General features: G+C 58.1%; 2 protein-coding genes and 1 long non-coding RNA gene across 4 annotated transcripts; 2 read left to right on the top strand and 1 right to left on the bottom strand.

Annotated features, from left to right (window-relative positions):
* Window positions 1–1,499: 1,499 nt before the first annotated feature.
* Window positions 1,500–9,958, bottom strand: LOC138732684 (acrosin-like). Of its 2 annotated transcripts, XM_069879333.1 has the most exons (9): window positions 8,680–9,958; window positions 6,581–6,691; window positions 5,231–5,531; window positions 4,821–4,980; window positions 3,645–4,177; window positions 3,214–3,411; window positions 2,771–3,036; window positions 2,380–2,522; window positions 1,500–1,997 (listed from the first exon to the last, which is right to left on the bottom strand). In XM_069879333.1, exons 5-9 carry the CDS (start codon window positions 3,713–3,715, stop codon window positions 1,695–1,697), a joined length of 981 nt encoding a protein of 326 aa, XP_069735434.1. In that variant the 5' UTR covers window positions 3,716–4,177; window positions 4,821–4,980; window positions 5,231–5,531; window positions 6,581–6,691; window positions 8,680–9,958; the 3' UTR covers window positions 1,500–1,694. The 2 variants fall into 2 exon arrangements, with proteins under 2 accessions (XP_069735434.1, XP_069735435.1); XM_069879334.1 differs by lacking the exon at window positions 3,645–4,177 and having other exon boundaries at window positions 8,680–9,956.
* A 1,963-nt stretch (window positions 9,959–11,921) lies between these two features.
* LOC138732718 (uncharacterized) lies at window positions 11,922–13,477 on the top strand. The gene is made up of 3 exons (XR_011339310.1): window positions 11,922–11,997; window positions 12,995–13,147; window positions 13,314–13,477. It is a non-coding gene; the product is annotated as an uncharacterized lncRNA (long non-coding RNA).
* A 1,375-nt stretch (window positions 13,478–14,852) lies between these two features.
* Window positions 14,853–16,643, top strand: LOC138732696 (acrosin-like). Its single transcript, XM_069879351.1, has 4 exons — window positions 14,853–15,040; window positions 15,370–15,635; window positions 15,904–16,049; window positions 16,261–16,643. Exons 1-4 carry the CDS (start codon window positions 14,862–14,864, stop codon window positions 16,639–16,641), a joined length of 972 nt encoding a protein of 323 aa, XP_069735452.1. The 5' UTR covers window positions 14,853–14,861; the 3' UTR covers window positions 16,642–16,643.

Raw genomic sequence — 16,643 nt, 5'->3', positions numbered from 1 at the left:
TCTCCACAACCTCCTTTCAGGGAGTTGTAGAGAGCAATGAGGTCTCCCCTCAGCCTCCTCTTCTCCAGGCTAAACACCCCCAGCTCTCTCAGCTGTTCCTCATAAGGCCTGTTCTCCAGCCCCTTCCCCAGCTTTGTTGCTCTTCTCTGGACTCGCTCCAGAGCCTCAACATCCTTCTTGTGGTGAGGGGCCCAGAAGTGACCCCAGGATTCGAGGAGCGGTCTCACCAGTGCTGAGTCCAGAGGGAGAAGAACCTCCCTGGCCCTGCTGGCCACGCTGTTTCTGATCCAAGCCAAGATGCCCTTGGCCTTCTTGGCCACCTGGGCCACTGCTGGCTCATGTTCAGTCGGTTGTCAACCAACACCCTCAGGTCCCTCTCCTCCAGGCAGCTTTCTAGACAGACTTCTCCTAGTCTGTAGCTGCTCAGGGTTGTTGTGCCCCAAGTGCAGGACCTGGCATTTGGCCTTGTTAAACCTCACCCCGCCTCCTCTCCTACCCTTCCTGTCCCACCTGAAGAGTTCGTACCCACCATAGCTGCACTCCAGTTCTATGAGTCGTCCCACCACGTTTCCGTGATGGCAATGACATCATAGGCTCCTTGCCCTACGACAGCTTCCAGCTCTTCCTTCTTAATCCTCCAGTTCTCCCAGTCAGATGGGTGTTCAGGCGGGCCGGTGACTCGCTGTGGGTTGCAGGCTGGAAGATCTCTCGCCTGTATCTGCGCCCACGAGACACAGAGTGGCGGCTGTTTCCTCAGCACGTGAATCCCTCCCCCACACCAAATCCCTCTGAATGTGCACAGTTGCCAGCAGATCCAGGCAGGTGTTTTACATTAGCACATAGATTTGAGGACACGCCTCGACTCCTGGGTTTAGTTCTGGGCCCCTCACTGCAAGAGGGACACTGAGGGGCTGGAGCGCGTCCAGAGAAGGGAACGGAGCTAGGAAGGGTCTGGAGAACAGGGGCTGTGGCTTGTGTTTAGCCTGGAGAAGAGGAGGTGAGGGGAGACCGCATTGCTCTCCGCAGCTCCCAAAAAGGAGGCTGGAGCGAGGTGGATGTTGGTCTCTTCTTCCAAGCGACAGGTGATAGGGCAAGAGGAAAGGGCCTCAAGGTGTGCCAGGGCAGGTTAAGGCTAGATATCAGGAAAAATTTCTGCACTGTAAGAGTTCTTGGCACTGTCAGGGGCTGCCAAAAATATCTAGACACACCTACTCAAGCGAAACAAACTCTCCTGTGTCCCGCTAAGTGACCTAGAACCTCTCATTTATTCTCCCGTTGTCCCTCCTCACTCCTCCTCAGCCAGGCTCCACCTTGCCCTTTCCATGGCTCCCTTCCACCCTTACGAGCCATTCCCCTCCGCAACAACCCCCGCGTCAATCGTGGCCTTTGTTCAGTGGTTGGTACCATCCTCCTGGATGGATCCACCCGATCCACCCAGACCCTTTCCATGGTGATGGAGTCCAGCACCCAGCCTGCCGTGGGGTGAACGAGGCCACCTCCCAGCCTGCAACTTTCAATTTATTGAGGTGGATCACAAAAGTAAATTAGCTACTATCTATTAACACTTAATCATCAGTTGGTCAACAAAGTAATTCTAAATTGTTCAGAATGATTGGCTAGAAATGAATCAAAAACTTAACTGCAGATTCAAAACTGACAAGGGTCATTGCACCAGATCTTATCCATCGTGCTGCTCAAGCGTACATTTCCTTTATGGACTTCAGGATAGCCTGCAGCAGATTAACCAACTTTTTTATCTTCCCTTGTGGAACTGGACAGGGTGTCTTGCCCGCGTGTGTTGGCTGTGAGGTCGGTGCAGCCGCCCCTGCTGGGTTCATCCCCATCTTCACCAGGATCCAGTCTCGGAAGTGCTGCGTGGAGGTGTAGATCCCCGGCCGACGGACCCTGGCACAGCCTGTTCCCCAGCTGGTCAGTCCCACCAGCCAGAAGCGGTCCGAACGGCGCTTTGTGCACATGAGAGGACCCCCGCTGTCCCCCTGCAGCAGAGGAGAGAGGATTGTGGGTGCTGGGGGGCCTCTGGCAGCATGAGGGCCGGCTCCCCCTCTCCCAGCAGCTGCCAGAGCTGTGTTCCCTCCACAGAAGGGCTCTGCTCCGCTGCAGGAGCTGGCAGAACCCGCTCTGGGAGGGGGTCGCTGGGTTTTCTCTCCTCTCTGCACGGCGTGACCCTGGCTGTGCGGCAGAGGGATGTTCCAGGATTGGCCCCTGGACCTGAGGGCGGCCAGGACCGCTGGGTGGGTTTTCGGGGCAGAGCCTGGAAGATGGGGAAGGGGAGGTGAGCCCCACGAGCAGTGGGATGGTTTGCGTGGCTGTGCCGGGGCTGCTGGTGCCGCTGGGCCCCGACTCGTCGCCTGCTCCTACCTGACAGGTGTCGATGCCGCCCTGCGGGTATCCCGCACACAGGTTGTGGGGGTGGATGGCCCCGCGGTACCACCCGCTGCTGTTGCAAACGCGGGTGTCGATGAGGGGCACCTGGGCCTCCTGCAGCACGTGGGAGGTTCCGGCTGTGGGCACAGACAGAAATGAACATCCAGCGGCGCGTTGCCAGCTCTCCTCCTGCCCTGCCTGGGGTCGGCTTTGCCTCCGGAGAGGATTGTGCCGGTGTATCCCTCCCGTCTCGCCCTGGGGAGTGGGGCAGGACCACCCCTCCAGGGGCAGACGCTGCCTCTCGCCCCTGCTGCCGGGACGCCCAACCCACCGCCCCAGGGTGCCAAGGGGGCGCTGGGGACACGAGCACTTTTGAGGAACTCACATGCCTCGTCGGTGGCGCCCCAGCCGCTGACGTAGCAGGGCGCGAGCTGCGACACTCGGATCGAGGCGTCAGGCAGGCAGGCGAGCTGCACGTGGGAGCTGCACCGGACGGGCTGGTCCAGCTCCAGCAGGGCAATGTCGTTCCTCTGCGAGGTCTCGTTGTATTGTTCATGAATAAGGAGCCGCTTTATGCTCCGTACTTGAGCCTCGGGGCCCAGTTGGGTCAGATCGGTGGCACCGGCCACCACACGCCACATCTCGGTGCTCCTGGAAGGCAAATGGAGAGCGGGGTGGGAGGGGGCACAGCCACGCGCTGCAGCAGCCCAGCACTTCCCCGCTTTCTCCTTTCCAGGGGGGAGAGGAAAGCAGCGCTACGGAGCGACGAACACGGGGCTGGAGGCTGCCAGCGTTGCAGGGGAGTCCCTGTTCTCAGCAACTCCTTACGTGGTCCCGGTGAAGCAGTGGGCGGCCGTGAGGACCCACTGTGTGCCGATGAGGCTCCCTCCGCAGACGTGCCCCGTGCCGGCTTGCCAGGGGCTCTGGATGCTGACGATCCAGGGCCAGGCGCCCGGCTGGGCATCTCTGCCCCCGACGACACGCGACGTGCCAGCATCGTAATCCATGGGCCGGTGTCCGCAGGTCCTGTGGAAACCAGAGGCTCGTGAGTGCCCTGCCGGGTGCCTGGCCACCGCTGGGGCTGAAGCTCGGCCGCCTTCCCTCGCGATGCGGCCAGGGAACGCCGTGGGGCGGGCGGGCATCCCCCCCGCCTCAGCTTCAGCCCCGCAGAGGAGCTGTGCCAGCCCTGGGGAGCCGTGTTGTGGCCACGAGGGACCAGCGGGCGCCCTGCAGGGATCCCCGCAGCCCGGGACACTCACTCGCAGGTGTCCCCCGTGCCCTGCACGGGCCGGCACAGGGCCAGCAGCACGAGGACGAGGAGGACGCTCATGCTTCCAGCAAGACGTGGCACAGCGACAGGCGAGGGCTTCTTGCCACCAGGCAGCAGCCAACAGATGCCCGCGGCGCTGGCGCTGCCGGCGATGCCCTTGGCCTCGGGATGAAGTCACAAAGACATGGGCTGCGGGTGCCCAGCACGGTGAGCTCGGGGCAGGGGGGCAACTCGGGACGTTCCAAGCAGAAGGGGAGGCAGGAGCTGGGGTCGGACGCCCCTGACAGACCCACCGAATGGCGGGTGACGGGGGGCAGCCGCCTCACAGGTGGCAGCGAGCAGGGAAATGCCACACACGGCGGCACGGCCTCTCTGGGAAGGGCGCTGCCACCCTGCTCCTGCAGCCGGGCCCCACCACGTCCTTCCCCCGGAGCATCCAGGACAGGGCTCCTACAGCTTCTCCGCTTAACACATTGCTGGTTTCAAAACGGAGTTTTTGCAATGTGTGTTTTCAGTCTTACACTGCAATAAATCACAGCAATAAATGATGCGATGACTGAGTTCCTTTTCAGATCTAACTTTTCTTTAAAGATTGTGAGACACTGGGCTTGTGAGAATTAATTGAGAAGTTCATTGAGACCTCATTGCTCTCTACAACTCCCTGAAAGGAGATTGTGGAGAGGAGGGAGCTGGCCTCTTCTCCCAAGTGACAGGGGACAGGACGAGAGGCAATGGCCTCAAGCTCCGCCAGGAGAGGGTCAGGCTGGACATTAGGAAAAAATTCTTCACAGAAAGGGTGATTGGTCCCTGGCAGAGGCTGCCCAGGGAGGGGGTTGAGTCACCTTCCCTGGAGGGGTTTAAGGCACGGGTGGACGAGGTGCTGAGGGACATGGTTTAGTGTTTGATAGGAATGGTTGGACTCGATGATCCGGTGGGTCTCTTCCAACCTGGTTATTCTATGATTCTATGATTCTCAGAGATTTAATACCAAGAACCACCAAGGAACAGGGGAGAATAGAGGCAGATCCAGCCTTGACTTCAATGGGCAAAGACTGGGCAAAATAAGAAGGAGCGTGTGTTGTTGGGAGGGGAAACAGAGAGGGGCCTACAGCCTGAAGGTGTTATTCCATGTCCCGGGAGAAGAGGATGCTAGTGCATAGGTTACCTGGTTGTGGAGTGCTTGTATTTCTCTTCTGTCATCTGAATATTGCTGCCGGCTCTGCTCAATAGCAGAAAGAAGCCGAGACACCTCCTTGTGCTGGGCAAGGTTGTTTTCTTCCAGGGTCCTGACCTTCACTTCTTTCTCTTTCAGAGACTGATTCAGCCTGAAAGAGAGAGCACGCACTCATTACTACATGGTATAACAGTTAATAAACTCTTAGGACTACTCCAAAAGCCACTGTCTTCAGGGAAACTCTAACTGGAGGATTAAAGGAAAAGAAAATGAAACCCATCTGCATGGAGAGTTCAGAACTCTGCTTTTTAGGAAATGCTGCCAGAGCCACTTACGTATGCAAAGATCTGAAAGAGGAAACCCATTCAACAGAACGGAGAGTCTCACAGGCTTCCATTTACCTGGCATTCTCACTCTCAAGGACCTTTAGGGAAGTCTGAAACTTCATGTTGTGATGCTCCACTTCTTCCCTTGACTCTTCTTCATCTCCAGGGACTTTAGACATGCTTGCAGCTCCCTGTTCTGACGTTCCACCTCCTCCCATTGACTCCTCTTCTCCTCCAGGATCTTCTGCAGGTGCACAGCCTCCAGCATCTTCTTTCTTGACACTTCCCGTGCCTCATTCAGATCTTGCTAAGCTTTGTGGCAAATCAGTTGCTGGGACTCTTTGGAGGTTGCAAGCTCAGATGACAACTCTTCCACCTGAAGTAAAACATAACAAAGTAGTGAAATACTACAGCTTGTCACTGTCAGTCATATCATATCCTGTGAGGAAAAGAACAGCTTTAAATTTCACCCTATTGCGGCAGTACCAGATTGACAACAGATACAGCCAACTTGTTTAAAAACTCAAGTGGGTCACCACATCTGTCTGAGGAACCACCTTAGAAAAGAAGGCTAGCAGTAACTGGCCAGCAGAAATCCATTTTGATGACTGCTGGTGATCAAGCAAAAGGACGAGCCCATTTGTCCAGGGCAGCAGCTGACCAGTAAGTCTCCTTCAGACCAGCCGAGATGGAGACCACACTATGATGGCAGTCAGAGGGATATCCCCACGAGCCTGCTCCGCAATGGAGAGGCAGGAAGGGGAGAGACCGCCTGCTTGAGGACTGGAGTACCAATCAGTATTTCAGTCACTTGTTTTTGCAGAGCATTCCTCTGCTGAACTAGGATATTCATTTCCTCTTTGATGGCCTTGATCTCGCTCTGACTTCCCTGCAGTTCTGTCTGCAGCTTTTCTGTGACGTTCTATAAACACAAGTGGAGAATGTGTTACTGGGACCTGCCAACAGCTACAACATTTTTGTCCTTCTGTCTCAACATCACATTCATTCAGCCACCTCTTTCTGCTTTTCTACCCAGCTCTGCTTCTGTTGCAACCTTTCCTTCCTGTTGCTGATCACTGGAGCTTACCATGCTCTGTGCTTTCAGGGCCTGCAGTAAAGTACAATCATAGAATCCTAGAACGCTTTGGGTATGCACGCAGCACACAATACGGTTGGCTTTCTAGGCTGTAAACACGCACTGCCGGCTCATGTTGAGCTTCTCATCCCCAAGCAACCCAAAACCCTTCCCAGCAGGGCTGTTCTCTATCTATTACCTGCCCAGCTTGCATTTGTCCTTGCCTCCTCAGTCCTACAACTCGCATTGCAATTTCTTGTTACTTCCCTTTGCTCTGTTAGCTGGCTCTCGCAGCTCACATCCCATTGCCACCTGCCTGTTCTTTCAACCTAGCCTCTAGTCAGACTTACCTGCCCGTTCTCTCGCTGCTCTTTCATCTCCTGCCTGAGCTGCTCTAGCTGCTGGGAGGCTTCTCTTAGTTCCCCTTGAGTTCAGAGTAACGTTTGTTATAAAGCATTCTTCTGCACAGAAATAAGGAGAAGATGAGTTTCAACTTTGTGTGGTATGACTCAGACTGATGGGCTCACATCTTCAGAAAGCACTATGCCTAAGTCAGTATCTGCCCACCTAGAGACACAGCTTCCTAGATGAGGTTGGCAGTATAAACACGGACCATTCACAATCCATCTGCGACAGACTGCCCAGGCTGCCCAGGGAGGGGGTTGAGTCCCCTTCCCTGGAGGGGTTTAAGGGACGGGTGGACGAGGTGCTGAGGGACATGGGTTAGTGTTTGATAGGAATGGTTGGACTCAATGATCCGGTGGGTCTTTTCCAACCTGGTGGTGACTCTATGATTCTGTGATACTAGAGGCAAGAGGGAGCCTAGGCTAAAGCGCAGGAGACCATGGCTAGGTGAGGGCACATCCTTGACTGTGTGCTGGAAGGGAAAATCTGGTGACAACTGAGAAGTTCAATAGAATCAGAGAATCAGAGAAACAGAGAATAGTCTGGGTTGGAAGGGACATTAAAGATCATCCAGTTCCAACCCCCCTGCCATGGGCAGGGACACCTCCCACTGGATCAGGCTGCTCAAAGCCTCATTTAACCTGGCCTTGAACACCTCCAGGGATGGGGCAGCCACAGCATCCCTGGACAACCTGCTCCAGGGCTTCCCCACCCTCGTGGTGAAGAAATTCTTCCTGATGTCCAGTCTAACTCTGCCCCTCTCCAGTTTATCCCCGTTGCTCCTCGTCCTATCACTCCAAGCCCTTGGGAACAGTCCCTCCCCAGCTTTCCTAGAGCCCCTTCAAGTACTGGAAGGTCAGTACGAGGTCTCCTCGGAGCCTTCTCCTCTCCAGGCTGAACAACCCCAACTCTGTTAGCCTGTCCTCATATGGAAGATGCTCCAGCCCTCACATCATCCTTGTAGTCTCCTCTGGACCAGTCCCAAGAGCTCCATCCCCTTTTGCTCTTGAGGATTCCAGAACTAGGCACAGTCCTCCAGATGAGGACTCACAAAAGAGAAGCAGAGGAGCAAAGACCCTGGCAGTTGCAGGGAAGCACTTCAGGCAGGAGGTTACTGTAAAGAGACCAGGTGGAAGGAGATGGAGCTGAAAGGAAAAGTCTGCTTCACAAGCCTTGGAGGACACCACAGGATGGCCATGGCTCACCTTCCACCGAGCTGGCTGGCTACCCCGAGCCTGATGCCTCACTCGCTCCTCCTCCGCCTGCCTTCTGCTCTCCTCCTCTGCTAACTTAGCCATGTTCTCAAAGCGTGATCGCAGGCTGCCGGGGCCGCTGGAAGCTCCTGTGGAGAAGACAGCTGATCAAGCCTGTGCAGTGGCTCCCTTCCACCAAGCATCCAGGAGAAACCCAGATCTCTGCCTCTCCCAGAGAAACATGCAGCTCAACCACCTTCTTCTGCCCCTCCAAGCAAGTTAATCCATATCCCACCACAGCACGTGCCACAGGGGGACCACAGGGCTCACAGCTTCCCACCAAGCCCGGGGTTGGTTATCAGTTGTCTCACCTGCCTCCACTGGTCTCGTTTTCTCATACGAGGAGGTGGGAGCTGCCATCTCCTTAAAGCCAGCAGCACTCTGCAAGGGGAAGCAAAAGAATGGTCCAGCTTGATAGGCAAGGACAGTGCTGAGATCGTAGAATCATAGAATCACCAGGTTGGAAAAGACCCACCGGATCATCGAGTCCAACCATTCCCATCAATCACTAACCCATGTCCCTCAGCACCTCATCCACCCATCCCTTAAACACCTCCATATAGTCTCTATACTGCCCAGGAGATCCCTGTGCCCATAGAAATCTGCTGCTCCTCTTCATCCAGTGGCTTTCCTCACCTGTCCCATCCCCTTGCTCCAAGCGTTGAGCAACCAACAGCTCCCTGTGGCTTTTCCACCATTCATGGAAACCCCAAGTGCTCCACGGCCCCACTAAGAAGAGTCCCAAGCTCCAGTCCTGACGTTGCCTGCAGCACTGGGCTCCCCCAGCTCACCTTTCTGAGAGTCGTGCTTCTCCGCCTGGCTCTGGCAGTCAAAACCCACGGCTGCTTTGTCCACCTTGTCCTTCTCCACACCGTAGCGGCCACCGAAGCCCTTGGAGTAATCTGAGGTGGTGCACGGAGTGAAATGGTGCCCTGAGCATGGGGTTGGTGAGGGAAGGGGGAGAAGATGGGGAGTAGCACCGGGGAGGAGCTCCAAGGAGGAGGAAGAGCAGCAGGGACATAGGAAAAAGCCAGGAAATGGGGTTTGGAAGGGGCAGAGTGGATGGTAGGAAGCACCATGAGGACCATGGAGGATGAGAGTCTATTAGAATGGGTGCACAAAGCAAGTGTGAGTCATGGGGGCTGTGGCAGCAGGAGACAGAGGAGGCCGAGAGGGCAAGGAAGAAAAGTAACACGGCAAGGGTGGTTGGGGAGACAGTGGGAACTCAGCCAGGCAAGGACGTAAAGCCAAAGCAAGAGTCATAGAATCATAGAATCACCAGGTTGGAAAGGACCCACTGGATCATTGAGTCCAACCATTCCCATCAATCACTAACCCATGTCCCTCAGCACCTTGTCCACCCATCCCTTAAACCCCTCCAGGGAAGGGGTACCTTCCCTGCCATGGGCAGGGACACCTCCCACTGGATCAGGCTGCCCAAGGCTCCATCCAACCCGGCCTTGAACACCTCCAGGGATGGGGCAGCCACAACTTCCCTGGAAAACCTGCGCCAGGGCCTCCCCACCCTCATGGTGAAGAAATTCTTCCTTATATCAAGCCTAAATCTGCCCCTCTCCAGTTTATCCCCATTCCCCTTCATCCTGTCACCACAAGCCTTTGTGAACAGTCCCTCTCCAGCTTTCTTGGAGCCCCTTCAGGTACTGGAAGGTCGCTCTAAGGTCTCCTCAGAGCCTTCTCTTCTCCAGGCTGAACAAGCCCAACTCTCTCAGCCTCTCCTCGTGTGGGAGGTTCTCCAGCCCTCTGATCACCTTTTTAGCCTCCTCTGGACCTGTTCCAACAGCTCCATCTCCTTCTCATGTTGAGGATTCCAGAAGTGGATACAAGCCTCCAGCCAAGATCTCACAAGAGAGGAATAGAGGGGGATTGCGGGAGCTGAGGTGCTGCCCTGCTCTCATAGAATGGTTTGGGTTGGAAGGGACCTTAAAGATGATCTAGTTCCAACCCCCCTGTGATGGGCAGGGACACCTCTCATTGGAGCAGGCTTCCCAAGGCCCCATCCAACCTGGTCTTGAGACCAACCTGGTCCCTCCCCACAGAACAAAGGCTTCCCCCTTCCCCTCAGCCCAGAGCAACGTCCCCATCTCCTACGTGGGATGCCTGGTAGAGCAGGAAGGGGACGCCTCGTCGGGCACAGCTGGCAATGAAGTCCCAGGAGAATTTGTTGTAGAGCGGCACCAGATCAGGGAAAGAGATGGGCTGCTGCACGATGCTCTGGCTCCAGAGGAGCGGGACTGGCACCACACCTTGGTCACAGGTCCCAAAGCACTTGGTGTCGGGTGGGAAGCAGGTGAGATTCTGGCAGGGGCCCTGGAGAGAACAAAGAACATTTTGTCCTTCATGGAATCATAGGATTTGGCTTTGTTGGTCTCAGTCCAGTGGTCCAGCCTGTTGAAATCCCTTTGGAGCCTCCCGACCCTCAGCAGATCCACACTTCCTCCCAGCTCAGTGTCATCTCCAAACTTGCTCAGGGTGCGCTCAAAGCCTTCATCCAGGTCAGTGATAAAGACACTGAACAGGGCTGGACCCAGCACTGAGCCCTGGGGACACCACTTGTCACTGGCCTCCAGCTGGAGTTAACTCCATCTCCCACCACTCTCTGGGCCCTCCAGCCAACCAGTTTTCCACCCAGGAGCTCGTTCTCCTGCCCAGGCCAGAGGTAACAGTTTCCGAAGCAGAAGGCTGAGAGAAACTGTATCAAAGGCTTTACTGAAGTCCAGGAAGATCCATCCCCAGCCTTTCCCTCATCCCTTCAAGCTCTCTCCCCATTCCCGCTCAATGCCCACCAGCTCCTCACCTGGTCGTGGGAGTCGGGCACCCCAAGGAAGTGGTCGAAGGCCCGGTGGGTGGGAAGGAAGGAGCCGTTCTGGCCCAAGCCGAGGTGCCACTTGCCCACCATGGCCGTGGCGTAGCCCTCGGCCTTCAGCAGCTCGGCCACGGCGACCTCCGCCAGCGGCAGCCCCCGCGAGTCCGGGTTGAAGATGCCGGGGTAGATCCCAGAGCACGTCTGGAAGGGGCCGGTCAGCAGGGCTGTGCTGGGGAGAGAGGAGACGGGGCAGGCGTGAGGGGCCAGGAGGGCAGAGAAGGGCAGGACGGGGAGGAGAGAGCGGGGACGAGGGAAGGGGGGAGAGACGGGGGGACGGGGAGAGACAGGGGGACGAGGGTGGAGAGAGGGGATGGTGAAGGGAGATGGTGGGGATGAAGGCAGCCAGGAGGGCAGACGTGGGCACAAAGGGGGATGAAAGCAGAAGAGGAGACGTGGGAAAGTGGGGTGGGATGAAGGTAGATGGGGGGGTCCGGGAGTGAAGCAAGAGAGGGGAGACATGAAGCTGGGGGGGCAAGAGAGGGCGAAAGAGGGTAGCAGAGGGAGTGAGGTGAGGGCAGAGGGGGAGACAGAGAGGGGCGAGATGCAAAGGGTGGGAGGCAAGAGGAGAAGGGGGACGACGGCAGAAGGGGTGGAATGAGGATGAGGGGAGGAAACGAGGGCAAAGAGGGGGAACCAGGGCAAAGCTGGAGGAAGATGAAGCCAGAGAAGGGGGGGGGACGAGGGCAGAGAGAGAGGGGGGGGACGAGGACGGGGAAGAGGGAGGAGAGGGCGGCCCGGCTCCTCGCGCCCCAGGGCCGCACCGGGAGGGGCTGCAGGCGGCGGAGCTGCTGTACCAGGCGGGGAAGCGCAGCCCGCGGGCCCCAGCCGGTCCGGGTGCCCGGAACACCCCAGGGCCCCGGAGCCCAGGCCGCCCGCCAGCAGCAGCAGCACGAAGCCGGGCCGGGCGGAGGCCGCTCCCCGCAGGGCCGGAGCCCCAGAACCGAGGGGAGGAACCAGCCCCGAGGCCCCACGGCGCCGCCGCAACGAGCGCGCCCGGCACCGCCCGCCGCGGGACCCTCCGCCCCGGGCCGGAAGCGGAGACACAGGCTTCCGGCGCGGTGACCGGAAGCGCCGCGGGGCAAGCCGGGAATTGTAGTTCGCCACGGGATCCGGCAGTCCGAGTCCGCCGCGGGGCATGCCGGGAGTTGTAGTCAACACGTGAGGAGAGGGAAGGGCCTCAGGCTCCACCAGGGAGGCTGAGTGGACGAGGCGCTGAGGGACACGGGTTAGTGACTGAGGGGAACGGTCGGACTCGATGGTCCGGTGGGTCCTTTCCAACCTGGGGATTCTATGGTTCTGTGATCTGCGTCCGGGGAGGTGGGAATGAGCTGCCCCCCAGAGCAGGGTGGAAGGGGAAGAGCACAGCGATGCCGCTGCCGGGGCCAAGCCAAGCCCTGGGGGCAGAGAAGGAGAACGATCCAGTGGGAGTGTTCCTGCCCGTGGCAGGGGGTTCGGCTATGTAGCTGAATTAGCGGGGTAATCACCTGCTGCATCACCTCTTACTCACCTGAAGTAGGAGAAGACAGTCCAAAAAGAGAGATGACCAGTGTCATGGACTGTGCGGAGAGACTACAGACAGCTACAAGAGCAGAAGAACGTTTATAACAGTGGTTGCTTTTTGGTTTAACTTCTGCAGTTGCATTCTTCTGAATAAGCAGGAAAAGGGGCCATAGCCATGTAAAACTCGGTTATGACTCAGAGTGGTTATTTTCCTAAATTCTGAAGATTTCTGCCGTTGATGCTTAAGTCAAATTCATTTTCAAGCTTGTCTCTATTTACGTGGTATGGTTTGGGCAATAATTTGTGTAATCTGCATCTGGAGTAAAGGCTGAGAAGACAAAGTTTACTAGTAGCAGAAAGCTGTATCACCCGTCTGAGAGAAGACAGTGAGGAGAAAATAGAGATATTTGAGAAATAAAAGCGCAGATCCAGCTAAAAAGGCATGGGAAAACTAGTCCTGATATCAGACACAGAAAGACAGCCGGTGATCTGTCCGTGACTCCTTTGGGAGGGAACAGAGGGTTTCTAGAGGATGGTACAGGGAAAACTCTAGGCAGTAGAGGTCTCTCCTAGAGAGAAGAACACTCTCAGAAGAGAAGGAAAACTTGGAATTTAGTACTGTCCATTCCTGAGTCCATTCACTGTCCCCGATGTGTTGATTCTAGCCCCCCATCCTTTCTGTAGTACCAGCTCACGTAGTTTCCTCTCGGAATACCCCGCAGGCTATTGCAGAAGGGGAGCAGCAGTCGTGGCTCTCAGAGAAGAGCTTCCTCTTGCAGCAGCTGGAATGTCTGCAGGGAACTATTGCAAAGGTGGAAGAAGAGAAGACCGAGTTGAAGGAGTTCAATGCTGAGCTGAAGAGGACGCTTAAGCAGGTAAAAGAAGCTTTTTCTGCCTCTGCAAAGCCTGACAGTGCCAGAACACAACACGTGTCCCCAGCCAGCACTTTGGAGTCACTTTGGAGGCCTCTGCTTGTTGCTTTCCCTCTTGCTCCTTGTTTGCTGGTGGGTTTTTGTGACCTTTTCTCTCTTTGACATGCAGGTGGAACACTAATGGAGGAAACTGAGGAGATACTTCAAGCATCAGTCACTGCAAATGCCTCCTCGTCGACACCCACGTCTGCAACGGCAGCGGCTGGTACCGCGGGGCCATCCACCAGCACAACCTGTGCGCAGGATATCCGCAGGGCGGCATCGACACCTGCCAGGTAGGAGCGGGAGACGACACCCAGCAGCGCAGGCAGCCCCGGCACGGCCGCCCCAACCCCCCTCCCAGACCAGGTCTCGCCGGCTCCGGCACCAGAGCGGAGCCTTTCTGCGCAGGGAACACCACTCTGGAGCTGCTGGGAGAGAGCAGGAGCCAGGCCTCATGCCCACAGAGACCCCAACGTCCCCTTCATCCTCTCTCCTCCGCTGCAGGGAGACAGCGGCGGTCCTCTCGTCTGCCGGGATCCACGGGCTGAGCTCTTCTGGCTGGTGGGAGTGACCAGCTGGGGCAGAGGCTGCGCCAGAGTCCGTCGGCCGGGGGTCTACGTCTCCACTCGGCATTTCTTCAACTGGATCCTGTTACAGACGGAGCTGCAGCCAGCAGGAACGCCTGCGCCAACCCCACTGCCAGCGCTCACCTCAGCAACCCAAAACACGTTGAGAGCTGGTGTTCTTCACGCTGCAGCATGTTGGGAGCTGGATTCCCCCAACCCACAGCGTGCTGGGAGCTGGAGTCCTTTCTTCTGTCCCTCGCGCCCCTTAGATGCTTGGAGTGGGATCGATCCATCTTCTGGGGAGCTGGGAGCTGCAGTTCCCCATCTTATGGCACGTGGGAGCTGGAGTGTTCAGCCCACGGCAAGCTGGGAGATGAGGGCGTTCACGCCACCGTACGCTGGGATCTAGACACTTTCAGCCTATGACATGCTGGGAGCTGGAGTCCTTCACCACACAGCAGGATGCCAGCTCGATTCCTTCACACTATGGGGTTTATTTTTGGTATAAGAAGTCTTTTTCCCCATGGCACGGTGGGATCTGGACAGCAGAGAATCCAGCGGGGCCATCGGGGGGTCTGACCTGAGCTTCTGCCCCCCCCCATCTCGTCTCCCGTTTGCAACGCCCCACGCTGCCCCCCACCCCCCACCCGACGTGCCCGGTGCCCACAACCAGCGCCTCTGTGACATCAGCCCGGGGCCGAGGGCTCTGCAGGCAGCGGGAGCCCGGCAGGCAGTCTGTCGGCTGTTGTCCTGGTGGCAACAAGCTTTCAGTCACTGTGGTGGCACGTGTCGCTGGCACCATGCGTGTGCTCCTCGTCCTTGTCCTTCTGTCTCTGTGCCAGTCCGTGCAGGGCACAGGTGACACCTGCGAGTGAGTGGCCCCAGGCTCGGGGAGGGAGCTGGGGCGGCTCTGCTGGGGTTTGCTGGAGGGTGCCCGCTTGTCCCTTGTGGCCACATCTCAGCTCCCCCGACCCAGGCTGGGAGGCGCTGGTCCCCGGCAGCACGCAGGCCGCAGGCACAACTCCTCTGCGGGGCTAAAGGAATCCTAGAGGCACCGAGTAGGACAGTCACGAGTTTTTGGTCTCCACAGGACCTGCGGACTCCGTCTGATGGATCACGGCTACAGCACGTCGCGTGTCGTTGGAGGCAGAGATGCCCAGGCGGGGTCCTGGCCCTGGATCGTCAGCATCCAGAGCCCCTGGGCAGCCGGCATGTGGCACGTCTGCGGAGGGACCCTCATCAGCCCAGAGTGGGTCCTCACAGCTGCCCACTGCTTCATCGAGGCCAGGTCAGGAGCACCAGGGAACAGGGACATCCCCGCCACGCTGGCAGGCGCCCAGCCTGCAGCACCGCGGCAGACCGGCACCCCGTTTCCTCGCGGTGCTCCCGCTCCCTCCCAGCCCAGCGGAGAGACGGCTCAGGAGAAGGCTGGGTTCCTGCCACCGCCTCCTGTCAGCCTCCAGCTCGACGGTTCTCGGGCCTGAGCCACGCTCGGGCGGCCGCGCTCTCCACACCGCTGCTTCCCTCTCTCCCCTGGGAAGGAGAAGGCAGCCGACAGCCAAGCTGCCGAAGCACGTGGCTCCGCTCCCCAAAACCCTCTTTCCCTTTGTCTCACAGGAACATTGAGGCATGGCGTGTGGTGGCCGGTGCCACCCAGCTGAGTCACCTGGGTCCCGAGGCTCAAGTGCGCAACATCAAGCGGCTCCTGGTCCACGATCAGTACAATAACATCTCGCAGAGCAATGACATCGCCTTGCTGGAACTGGACCAGCCCGTCCAGTGCAACGTCTACGTGCAGGTCGCCTGCGTGCCCCAGCCCTCGCTCAAAGTGTCCCAGCTGACCACCTGCTACGTGGGCGGTTGGGGTGCCACCGCTGAGGGAGGTGAGCTCCAAAAAAAGAAGTACTCGCGTCCCGGGTGCAGAGATGGGTTGGGCTTCCTAAAAGCAGAGGTGAAAGGCAGCGTCAGCCTGCGAGGACATCTGCCCCGGGAGAGACGGGTCTGACCCCTTCCCCAGGGCCAGACGGGAGGGACGCGCTGCTGAGATGCCTCTGCAGAGGCAAAGGCAAACCCGAGGGAAGGGGCTCCCCCAAGCAAGGCAGGAGAACCGGCAACGCGCTGCTGACACTTCCTTCCTGATTGTGCTCCCAGCTCTAGCATCAAACGACGTGCTGCAGGAGGCTCAGGTCCTCCTCATCGATACCCACGTCTGCAACGGCAGCGGCTGGTACCGCGGGGCCATCCACCAGCACAACCTGTGCGCAGGATATCCGCAGGGCGGCATCGACACCTGCCAGGTAGGAGCGGGAGACGACACCCAGCAGCGCAGGCAGCCCCGGCACGGCCGCCCCAACCCCCCTCCCAGACCAGGTCTCGCCGGCTCCGGCGCCAGAGCGGAGCCTTTCTGCGCAGGGAACACCGCTCTGGAGCTGCTGGGAGAGAGCAGGAGCCAGGCCTCACACCCACAGAGACCCCAACGTCCCCTTCATCCTCTCTCCTTTGCTGCAGGGAGACAGCGGCGGTCCTCTCGTCTGCCGGGATCCACGGGCTGAGCTCTTCTGGCTGGTGGGAGTGACCAGCTGGGGCAGAGGCTGCGCCAGAGTCCGTCGGCCGGGGGTCTACGTCTCCACTCGGCATTTCTTCAACTGGATCCTGTTACAGACGGAGCTGCAGCCAGCAGGAACGCCTGCGCCAACCCCAGCTGAGGTGCAGCCAGCAGAAAGGCCTGCGCCAACCCCAGCTGAGGTGCCAGCGCTCACCTCAGTGACCCTTCAGAAGCCAACGCAGACCGACAGCACTACGCCGTCTCCATTCCCGTACCAGAAGCTGGTGGCATTCTTTAAATTGATGCGGGAGCTCCTTCAGTACCCGTGGGCTGGAAAGGCTTGAGG

This window comes from Phaenicophaeus curvirostris, chromosome 36, assembly GCF_032191515.1.
Source record: "Phaenicophaeus curvirostris isolate KB17595 chromosome 36, BPBGC_Pcur_1.0, whole genome shotgun sequence".
NCBI classification, from domain to species: Eukaryota; Metazoa; Chordata; class Aves; order Cuculiformes; family Cuculidae; genus Phaenicophaeus; species Phaenicophaeus curvirostris.
The sequence above is the reverse complement of the archived record's forward strand: the minus strand, read 5'-3'. Positions and strand labels throughout refer to the sequence as shown.

Bases quoted from the DNA above. Each gene is read 5' to 3' on its own strand.
- LOC138732696 (XM_069879351.1), top strand. From the start codon at position 14,862: ATGGATCACGGCTACAGCACGTCGCGTGTCGTTGGAGGCAGAGATGCC. The intron at 15,636-15,903 runs GTGAGCTCCAAA...TTGTGCTCCCAG, and splicing joins GGGTGCCACCGCTGAGGGAG to CTCTAGCATCAAACGACGTG. The intron at 16,050-16,260 runs GTAGGAGCGGGA...CCTTTGCTGCAG, and splicing joins GCGGCATCGACACCTGCCAG to GGAGACAGCGGCGGTCCTCT.
- LOC138732684 (XM_069879333.1), bottom strand. From the start codon at position 3,715: ATGAGCGTCCTCCTCGTCCTCGTGCTGCTGGCCCTGTGCCGGCCCGTG. The intron at 3,037-3,213 runs GTAAGGAGTTGC...TTTGCCTTCCAG, and splicing joins CACTGCTTCACCGGGACCAC to GAGCACCGAGATGTGGCGTG. The intron at 1,998-2,379 runs GTAGGAGCAGGC...CCTCTGCTGCAG, and splicing joins GCGGCATCGACACCTGTCAG to GGGGACAGCGGGGGTCCTCT.